This window comes from Parasteatoda tepidariorum, chromosome 6 (assembly GCF_043381705.1).
Source record: "Parasteatoda tepidariorum isolate YZ-2023 chromosome 6, CAS_Ptep_4.0, whole genome shotgun sequence".
NCBI lineage: Eukaryota > Metazoa > Arthropoda > Arachnida > Araneae > Theridiidae > Parasteatoda > Parasteatoda tepidariorum.
In genome coordinates this window covers 36,406,990-36,417,881 of record NC_092209.1, presented here as the reverse complement: position 1 = coordinate 36,417,881, position 10,892 = coordinate 36,406,990, and the positions used below count along the sequence as shown (strand labels likewise).

At 36.2% G+C, this 10,892-nt stretch overlaps 1 protein-coding gene across 1 annotated transcript; it reads left to right on the top strand.

Moving 5' to 3' along the window:
* LOC139425806 (zinc finger BED domain-containing protein 5-like) lies at nt 1-3,835 on the top strand. Its single transcript, XM_071181764.1, has 2 exons — nt 1-141; nt 3,290-3,835. The coding sequence occupies exons 1-2, from the start codon at nt 1-3 to the stop codon at nt 3,833-3,835; spliced, it is 687 nt and encodes a 228-aa protein (XP_071037865.1).
* Nucleotides 3,836-10,892: the final 7,057 nt, after the last annotated feature.

Here is a 10,892-nt window from a genome sequence, read left to right as displayed (position 1 = left end):
ATGCTGTATTCAGAAGCGATTAGGACTGGAAAAGTTCTTTCCGAGAGTCCTGGAATGAGGGACATTCCAGAAGATTGTGATCGTTTGTGTGGATACCTCAGCAGTGCAGGCAGTTTGGGTTTTGTGTCAGTTTACACTTGTGTAAAATAACATTTTTTGGACGAGATTTAGTTCTGAGCCTGGCAATTAGTGCATCGAGATTTCGGGAGCTGATTAGTGAAGGGTGATCTTGAGATCCTTCAAGGTGGGAGAAGGAATGGAAGTATTTGCAACCCTTCCATACACAGAATTCTTTATTGAGCAGTTCATTAAGAAAGGCTTAGCTGAGATCTTGAGGTGTTGAAAGATGACTCTTGAAGTGCTTGTTTTGCAAACTGGTCTGCGTCTTCGTTTTCTTTTATTCTTGTATGAGCGGGAACCCAAATAAATGAGAGAGAACTGTCTTACTTGTTTTGGCAATTTGGCCAAGAAGAAGAAGGGAGATTTCCGGGTGCCTTTTTTGAGAGACAGAAGGATCGAACGGCTGACCGTTAGGCAGATGTAGTGGTCGTTGTTTGTAGCGCAATGTTTGAGGGCTAAGAGTATGGCCAATACTTCGGCTGTAAAGATAGATGTATGAGAAGGTAGACGACCTGAGATCGTATACGCTTTGAAGGAATAAATTCCCAGGCCAATTTTGTCTGATTATTTGGATCCATCTGTTTCCAGAATAATACAGTTTAAGAGGTTCTGGTGGCGAAACTCTTCAAACAGTGCTCGAACCTGTAGCGGCAGTAGATTTTTGGTTTGGAATGGTAAGTTGTGAAGATAAATTGAAACTTTTGCAGAGGTTTGTGTTTGAAGGTGATATTTAATCGCATTATCTTGCAAAATATTCTTGGTGGTCATCCATCTATGCATAGAAGGTATAAGTGGTGTTGTTTTGCTTTGTGGAAAGCATGATGGAGGGAGATGTAGGTGATGGTAAACGGGCGAAGATGATAGGAGGGAGATGTGTCGGAAGTAGAATTTTGCCGTTAGCTACTTATGTCGTGAAGCTGTGGAACTCACTCCCGCTTCTTTAGGTAGGAGTGGCATAGGTGTCCATCGAGGCAGACCAGTTGCCACTCGAAGTGCGGCATTGTATAAAATGTCTAAGGTTCGGAGACCGGTTTGGTTGGAGAAGGAAAAGATGTGACTTTCAAAGTCAAGGACACTCCTGCTGCAAGAGTTGAGTATTCTGAGCAGGTGATCTGATTGTGCACGACAACGTGTGCTAGAGATGCAATGGAAGACAGAGAGTTTCCTAATTATTTTTTGTTTTAACATTTTGAAATGATGGTGAAAGGTTATGTTGCTAGAGAAATGTAGGCCGAGTATTCGAAGGTTCTGAACCCAAGGAATGTGTTTGCTGAAGAGATTGAAGCTAAAATTATCTGTTATCCGTCTTCCAGACAAGCTGATGGTGGCATTTTTTCTGGAACAATTTCAAAGTTCTAATCATTACACCATTTATGAATTTGGTGGAGAGAGAATTGCATCTTGTGTTTCACTTCGTAACTAGATTCTGAGACTGCAATAAGATAGATATCGTCCCCGAAGATAAGGCCCAATATGTCGCCAGAGAGACTAAGATGCAGGTCAGACAAGTATATCATGAAGAGGAAAGGGGAAAGAACTGACCCCTGTGGAACTCCTCTGTTCATCGGGAAACTGACTGGTAGCAATTTTCGCCATTGAGCGGTAATCGTTCTGTGTTTGATAAAATTATGGATGCAGAGGGCAGCTCAGCCTGTGATGCCGGATTTTAGGAGTTTGAGGATTAAGGCTTCCTGGTTGACATTGTCGTGAGCTGCGTAGATGTCAAGTGAGCAGCAGATTACGAACTTCTTTTCATGTCGAGCCCGAAGGACTTCATGCTGGAGGATGGTGAGAACTGAATCAACCCCTTTAAATGGAAGGAATTCGCAATGGAAAGGGTGAAATATTCCTGTTTTGAGTGAAAAGTCAGTGAGGCGTTTTAGGAGCATACATTCGAGAGTTTTGCTTAGAGTGGATGTCAGCGATATAGGTCTATAAGAAGACACCTGATTAGTAGGTTTTCCTTTTTTGTAGACTGGAATGACGTGGGCCCATTTCCACGAGTCTGGGATTTGTCCAGAAGCCCAGATAGTTTAATTCATCCAGAAGTTTTTGCAGGGCTGCTTCCGAAAGAGAGGGCAATACTTTTAGGGGAATTTTATCTGGCCCTGGTGATTTGCATTTGGAAGATGAGAGAGCATCTTGGATTTCCTGTAAAGGGAAGAGTTGATTGAATTCCTGATCTGCTCAGCTGAAGTCCAGAGGAAGCCAGTTTTTGGTAAGCAGTTTAGAGAAGAAGGCTGCAAATGCGTTTGCTTGTGTTAATGCACTATGAAGTTCACTGTTGTTTACTGTGACAATGTTTAAAGGTGCATTAATGATCTCAGGGCGATTTAATATTGTACGGCAGCGTTTCTCAACCTTTTAATATTCGCGGCCCAGATTTCAATCATAATTTTCATCGCGCCCCCCACTTACAGTAAAATGTATACAACAATAATGTATATTGAGTATTTTGAATTCTGTCTTTAAAATATTTTTAACTAACTGCCAAAACAAAAGTAAAGTAAAAGCCAGCAGCAATTGAGATTGCAGAAACTATGTTTGGAGTTAATTTTTCAAAAGAATTACCGTCCTCTTTCAAACGATACTGTTGCTCCTCGAATTGGTGATACAGCTGAAAATGTAGTGTCAGCTTTTCTCGATGTTGAGTGACTAAATGTTTTCAATACAGTTTGATGAAGCAACAGATATCATAAAGATGCTCATTTAAAGACCTATGTTTGATTTTGTGATAATATGTCAGTAGTAGAACTACTTTTCTGCAAATCAATAGAACTCAAAACAATAGCGCTAGCATTATTTGTTATTTTAAATGATGTTATGAATGAGGCAAACATAGCAAAATACATAACAAAAATTGCATCGGAATATGCACCGATGGTGCTCGTTCAATATCCGGAAGGTTCGAAAGTATACTTGTAAAACAAAAATCGCCTCAATGCATCTGGACACATTGCACGATCCATAAAGAAGCTTGGTTTTGAAAGAAATGCGTCCTGGTTTAAATATTGTGTTAAATACTGTTGTAACCGTTGCAAATTATATAAAAATGAGAACCCTAAGATCGAGAATTTTTTCCGCTCTTTGTAATGACATGGGTTCAGTACATTCAGAGTTACTATTTAAATGCGAGGCAAGATGTTTATTGTGTGAGAAATTTTTGCAGTGTGTTTATGAATTAAGAGAAGAAATCGCCATTTTCCTAGAAGAAGATAACAGACCGGAAACCGAGAATTTTCACTATTTTTTATTTGTGATGAAATTGAGCTACTTGGTCGTCATATTCGAGAAATTAAATGAATTGAATCTTCAACTCCAAGGAGTAAATACACATATGTTGGATACGAGTGATAAAGTAAATGCTTTTTGTAAAAAATTGGAATTGTGGGGCAGAAATTTAAAGCAAAAAAACTTAACAATGTTTGAAAATGTGGATAATTGTACTAAAACTTTTAAGGCTGAAGAAGAACATGTAAAAGTTGTTTTTGCAACCATTGAAAATCATTTAGCCATGCTGGCAAGGAATTTTAAAAAGTATTTTCCTGCTGACGACAAACTGATAGCAAGTTACGAGTGGGTTAGGAACCCATTTCATAAGACTCCCGAAAGACTCTCAATTGATGAGGAAGAAAAATTCATAGACTTCACGACAAGAGGCGAAATCAAAATACAATTTAATAAATCACTATTTGGATTTCGGGCAGGAGGATGATTTTTCTGCACTAAAAACAAGGACATTTCGCATTCTATTACCATTTTCAACATCCTAACTTTGAGAAACTGGATTTTCTGCTGTGGCTTCTTTGAAGACAAAATATACTTCACGGCTAAATATAGAAACTGAACTGAGAGTGGCTATTTCTAATATTAAGCTTCACCTCAAAAAACTTTGCTCGGCAAGACAGGCCCAAGGAATACACTAAAAAGTATTATTTTTTTAGAAATAATTTAGTATGCTTTGATTAACACTTTCACGCCGGGTGTTTAGGCCCGAAAGCGGGACGCAAAAGATCAAAATACTGGTAGAAGAACTATTTCAATATTAGATAATATTCGGGAGGAGTTAATCTATTCTCAACAATAACAATTCACTGTAAGGAAATTTGTCCCGGCGAAGAAGCAATTCAATGTAAAAATTGTATCCGTTCAAAACAATTGGTAGTTATGGATTTTTATTATTCCCGGAAAAAAACTAAAAAATGAAATTTATTTGTTACCAGTTTTTACTCCGGTGCGCCGCCCGATGAGACAATCTAGCGTGGGCCACTGGTGGGTCACGCTGGCGTGAACGTGTTAAGTAAGGTGGCTAGTGCTCCTAAAGTAGCTCATCCCCCGAAGTAAAATTAAATTTAGTTTGAATCATAAGATGTCCCTGCTGCATTGTAAATCTTGTATCAGAGGTGCACGAGGCTAAATTGAAAGATATTTCCATGAATGGCTTCCATTTTATGAAGTGATTCAAATTTTTGCAGTTGTCGTTCTTATTTCTGGGTGAGAAAATATTGTAATTTATGTGTGTTTAAATTCTTAAAACTTTGAGTTACGATACGTTTTCTGAAAGTTCATTTCTTTTTCTTCAACCACATTAATTTAAATCGAATTAATCTATCAGATTAATAGTTTTAAGTCGTGCAAGTGGTGACAAAGACAATATGCATGTTGCCAAGGTGGCCCGACACCGGTGCCACCTTGAGGACCCGTGGGCCACTTTCGGAAACAAACGTGAAATCTATAAAAGAATTAATTATAAATCATTACGTAGCATATTATTTCTCAAAAAGGAATGATTGAATTGAATGCCAATTGATTTATTTCGTTTTAAGCAAATGTGGAACTTTGGTATAGATAATTTGAGTAGGTGAATAACTTGTTAAAGATAATTTGAGTAAGTAAAGAAGTGATTTCAATATATGGCTCAGCTTTGGAAAATGTGGGAATCCTTAGGCGCTGAAGCTACAATTTTGAAATTGTACTATAAAATAAATGAAATTTTATTTTACAATTAAAAGTATACCTGGTATATATTAGAGATAGGTGTAAGATGTTACAGAAAAAAATTCAGCCACGCAGACTTGACCAGAAAATTAGAAAAAATCCTCAAAGCAAAGTCCCCACTTTAAGTTTTGATTTAATAAATTGTTTCACTTTAATAAGTTATTAAATATGTCGAAATGTATTTTGTTTTCTATGTGTATGTGCGCTTTCATTTCATCCAGCTAATAAATTTTTTTAAATAATATTTTCTCTTGAATATTCTCGCGCCACACAGGTTGAGAATCGCTGTTGTACGGAGTATTTTATAGATGGATTTAGATTGACAAGCGTTGATGCAGATTTCATTCCAGTATTTCCTGCGGGGTGAGTGGATTGCACTCCGCAACTCTGCTGCGGTCTTTCTGTAGTTTTTCCACACATCCGGATTTTGAGTACGACGAGCAATTCTGGAGTATTTGCATTTTTTACCTAATAGTAAAAAAAAAACACTGACTGTTCCAGAAAGGTGAAAATCGTGGGTTAAGAGTTGGTCTAATTGAGCTGTGTTTTTTGAGTTTTTGCTGGTACACTACTTGTAAACTTTGTGTGGAAAAGTTATTTTCTGCCGGGATAGTTTCTTCTAAGTCTGCAATTAAGTCATCCCAATGTATTTGTATCTTGAGGGAGGGTTGTTGTTGGAGATTGCCAGAGTGATATATACCGGAGCGTGTTCACTTTCAAATGTATCAGAGGATACAACAAAGTTCGCTTTTGGAAAGAGGTCAGTAGACGTGATGATGAGGTCCAGAAGTGAGGGTTGGTATCCTGGCTTAAAACATGTTGAGAATTTCGTGTATAGGAGGCAATATCGTGCATCAAGAAGCCACTCGAGAAACCTTTCTGCATATTTTGACGTTGACTGAGCTCCTAGTGCAGCGTGGTGTAGGTTGAAATCTCCTTGCAAGATGAATGCGTTAATTAGCGATTGACTATAGGATTGTAACCAGTAGACTGAAAATTGGCCCTTGGGGCGAAGAGGTTTACAAGAGATAAAGTGTTGTCAGAAGTGGCAATCTGAACGGCTAGGACTTCGTTGTGAGATGGTGGTAGGTTAGATATGGGGATAACTTTTGTTGGTAAATCACAGTCAACTGCAATGATTAGTCCACTCCTACGGCCACTAGTTTGATCATGTCGAAATACTGTTTTGGTGGGGATGCGAAAATCGTCTTCTTTAGTTAAAAATGTTTCTTCAAGAACTATTACTTGAGATTGAGAGAAAGGTTTTAGTTTTAGCCAGTGGAGTTTGTTTTTAATGCTGCGATAGTTCCAAGTAGAAATACTTATTGGCATGCTAATGATTTTGAGTAGAATGAGGGCCTGGGGATAATATTTATATAGTGGTACTGGCCACTTAAGTATGGAAGACGAGTCTTATAGCTGTAGGACGCTAAAATCTGAAAGCAATAAGAAATATTTAGACTTGTTCCTTACAGTCGAACAAAAGAGATAAAAACATGGCTCTAAGCTTTAGATCCCTGGTATGGCTGGAGATTCTCCTGGATGGAGTCCCCTTCATGCAGGATTTCTGCTTGACTGACTTCCATTTTATGCGGACTTATTATTATATCGGACTTATAGGACCGATTAGTTTTCTCTTTTCTTCGTTTTCTTTGAGGAGAGTGAGAATTATTGTTGATAGGGAACGAGTTGTCAGACAATAGGTCCTGAAGTTCGGTGTTGTCAGTTATTGCATTTGAGGATATTTGTCTGGAGAACGTTTCAATCATTGTTTTTTGCACTGCTTGAGCAATCTGTTGAACTTGCTTTTTTATAGCCTGAGCAATCAATGTGGTTAGGGAGGTTGCTAATTCTTGAATTGCTGACTGAAATTCTTTTTTGGTCACGAATTTGGATGATGAGTCAGATCCTGTAATTTGCGCGTAGTTTTTGTTTTTGTTTTTGAGTGATAGATGTGCCTGGTCTCTGCTATGGTAACGCGATTTTCTGCATTCAGTTTACATATTTTTAATTCCTGTTGATAGTAAGAACATCTGGTGTCTGTGCTGGGGTGAGCTTCGTCACACCGAGAGCAGCGTGCCGCTGCCATGCATTTTATAGCATCATGTTTGGAGGGTCCATGTTCCGTAGTTTGTCCAAAACGGGTACATACATGGCACGGGTTTTATGACATATTATGAAACCATATATCATTGCTAATTTTACTAAATCATTACAAAAGCGTTTCGACAAAAATTACCGAGCTTTTTGAAGTTCCCATAGAGCCAGAAATATTCTGAATTTATCATATTCTGATAATTTTTATCGTACTTTTTGTTTTCAGTATACAATTCCAATTCAGCAATTAAAATGTTACCTAAAAAGACTTTTAAAATGAAATTAGAAGTACTTAGGGTATGCATAAACTCTGGAAACTTTTGGAGCTCAAAAGGCAAAAATTTTATTCAAATTATTAAATTTAATTTTAAATTTATTTAATTTTTAAAATACAAAAATTTAAGCTTCTGAATCAGGACAAGAACTTTTAAATTAAATAAATCCTTTACATAATTGTTGTTGTAGTTCATTTACGTCGCATTAGAGCTGCACAATGGGCTATTGGCGACGGTTTTGGGAAAATCGCTGAGGATGATCCGAAAACATGCTACTATCACAATTTTGATCCTCTGCAGAGAGAATGGTACCCCCGCTTCGATAGCCCGACGATCTGCTCGCGAAGTCGAACACTTTACGGTAGAACAGTTTAACGAGGATCAATACCCCACACCCTACACAGACTAATCCAAGTGGTCACACACCCGCACACTGACTGCAGCCAGTTATGCTTGGCTTCAGTTGATTTGCTGGGAACCGTGTCTTAACGATCAGTTCACTGCAGGACATAAAATTTATTAAGCTAATCATGTACGTCATAACTTATAAAATATTATTTTTAAATATTTAATTGGAAGGCTCCTTTAAACACCCATGCCTGCGTTCAATTCTACAATGTTGACATTCTTGTTGCATGCAAGAAAAAAAAATTGCAATTGCGAATTTAGAAAGGTGATATAGAATTTGATTGGCCAGCTTTTGGCTAGTAAATGCAAGGATGTACTCAAGGAGCGTTCTCACCAAATTCAGTTGCCACATCTCTAATCATCTTCCACGGAAAAGGGAAGTTTTGAGTTTGGGGAGTTTTTTCCGGGATTCCGAATTTCACCATACTGGTTTTCATATATTTTTTTACTGTGATCGTGAGTCTTCCGGTATATCCTCAAATTCGTTTGAGCTCTTATATTGTCGCGGAATGCCACGAGATGGCGCTCTCCCATTAATTTAATTACATATTTTTCTTTGTGTGTCATTATAATTTTGATTTGATTAGATGAATGTTGAAGGGGAAATGTCAGCCCTTATAATACTGACTATCTTCGTATCTTCACACCATAATCTATTAAAGTTTGTTTTGTTTTTAAAATAATGTGTTTTGTTAATTAATTTGAACCACCGATCTGTGCTTAATTAAAACCTTTTTCATGGTGCTCAAGGCAAAATTTATCTTGGATAAACATATCATGCCCTAATAAGTCAAGGAATAAAAGGTAGGCCTTTATTATTTTTTCATCATTCGTAATTTTGTATATATATAGTGGGTGAATTTCTGTTATAACAATGTCTGCAATCGAAATCGCGAAGGCTAAAAGAACAACTGTAAGGAAACTTACTACGCAGTTAATAAATCAAATTGATGCGAAATTAAAATCAGCGGACGAAATTGATGAGCATGATCTTAGAGACGATTACGAAAATTTAATTGAAAAACCTAGCGAATTAAAAGAACTTGATTCCGTAATCGAAAGTTCTCTAACCCTCGAACAGGTTGAAAAAGAAGTGACAAACAATGAAAAGAAGTGACAAACAATATAAAACAAAGTGTTTAAAGTACTCAAAAAGAATATTCGGTATCTAGGAACTAAATGTAAAGTAAATCTAACCTTAAATGAATCACATGATCGAAGTTTAGACACATCTTTAAGTGAACATTTAAAAAATCAATGCTTAATTAAATTACCGAAACTTGTCATAGAACCGTTTTCAGGTGATCCAAAACAATGGAATAGCTTTTGGAATAGTTTTTCCTGCTCAATAGACAAAAATGAATATATATCAAAGGAAGAGAAGTTTTCATACCTTAAATCTTATTTAACTGGACAAGCTGCTAACGTTGTTTCCGGTTTCGAATTATCCAGCACTAATTACGACAATTGTATAAAAATTCTTAAAGATAGATTCGGAAAAAGAGATATAATTATAAATGCATTTATGAATAAAATATTAAGTTTAGAAGAAGTTAAAAGTAGTTCAAACATAAAAGCTTTGCGTAAAATATATGATGAGCTAGAAATTTCAATAAGAAAATTAGAAGCAATTAAAGTCGCATCAAACTCCTTCGGACATTTGTTAATGCCTATTTTGCAAAAGATTTTACCTCACGATTTAATTTTGGAATTTAATAGACAAAGAGATGAAGGGGATATCGATATCTCTAAATTCCTCATGTTCTTAAAAAAAGAAGTTGAATGTCGCGAAAGCACTTCTTTTGCGCGTGGAGGAAATGAAATAAATTATAATCAAAGTTATCCCAAAACAGTAAATAAAAAATACAATAACAGAAATACACCCACAGTGAGTGCATTTACTGCATTTACGAGACAGTCATGCATCTTCTGCAATAAATCTCATGACTCTATTAAATGCTATAAAAAATCAGTAGAAAAAATTGCCGTACTAAAAGAAAATAATCGTTGTTTTAAATGTTTCAAAAAATTTCATATTAGCAGATTTTGTAGAGATAAAAATGCATGCGCTAAATGTAATGGGAGAAATCATCATGAATCTGTTTGTTTAAAATATAATGAAGAAAAAGTAAATTTTGAAAAAAAATGTCCGGAACAAAATGTATTTGAAAATATGATATATCAATTGTTTCCCATTCAAATAATGAACCGTCTGTATCAAATATTAACTCTAACGCTTTAATTTCTCATTGTAATATCTCTGTTTCAAAAAGTACTTTGCTACAAACGTGTACAGTTTTGGCTTGTAATGAAAACAAAACTGAAGTAACGAGACTGATTCTCGATCAAGGAAGTGAAAAATGCTTCATTTTAGATAGCTTAGCGGAATCCTTAAAATTAAAACCTATTCGAAATGAAAAGTTGTCAGTTTTTGCGTTTGGAGCTTTAAAACCAATAATAAAGAATTATCCTGTAGTCACAATAGAATTAAAAGACAGGACTGGAAAAAATAAAATAAAAGTCGAATGCTTAGTCACTAACATGATAACCGCTTGCCAAATAAAAAGCCCCACCCATAACGCAATTGAGAAAATGAAAAGTTTAGGTATGTCGCCGGCTGAATTAAATGTAAACAAGGAAGAAATGACTCGAGTAGGAATATTAATTGGCGCCGATAAGTTTTGGGATATAGTTTTAAGTTCTCGGCGGAGAATAAACAGACATCTGCAAGCCATAAATTCTTTGTTTGGATGGCTCTTGGTAGGTTCGGAAAGAAATATAATAAATCAAAACGAATCAAAACATTTATCGATAGTCGTGGGAAATACCACAACATTAAATGATCTTCACGTGTTCTGGGAACTTGACTCAATGGGCATAAATGAGGAATATAATGAATGTAAGCAAAGCGAAAATAATTTAATAGACTTATTTGAAAAGGATTTACGGTTTGTAAACGGCCGATACGAATGTAAATTATTGTGGATATCTAAT

What these genes read in the sequence shown, in the direction of transcription:
- LOC139425806 (XM_071181764.1), top strand. Translation starts at nt 1, where the DNA reads ATGCTGTATTCAGAAGCGATTAGGACTGGAAAAGTTCTTTCCGAGAGT. An exon ending in TTGTGTCAGTTTACACTTGT is followed by an intron (nt 142 to 3,289) that starts GTAAAATAACAT and finishes AAATTTTTGCAG; the next exon opens with TGTGTTTATGAATTAAGAGA.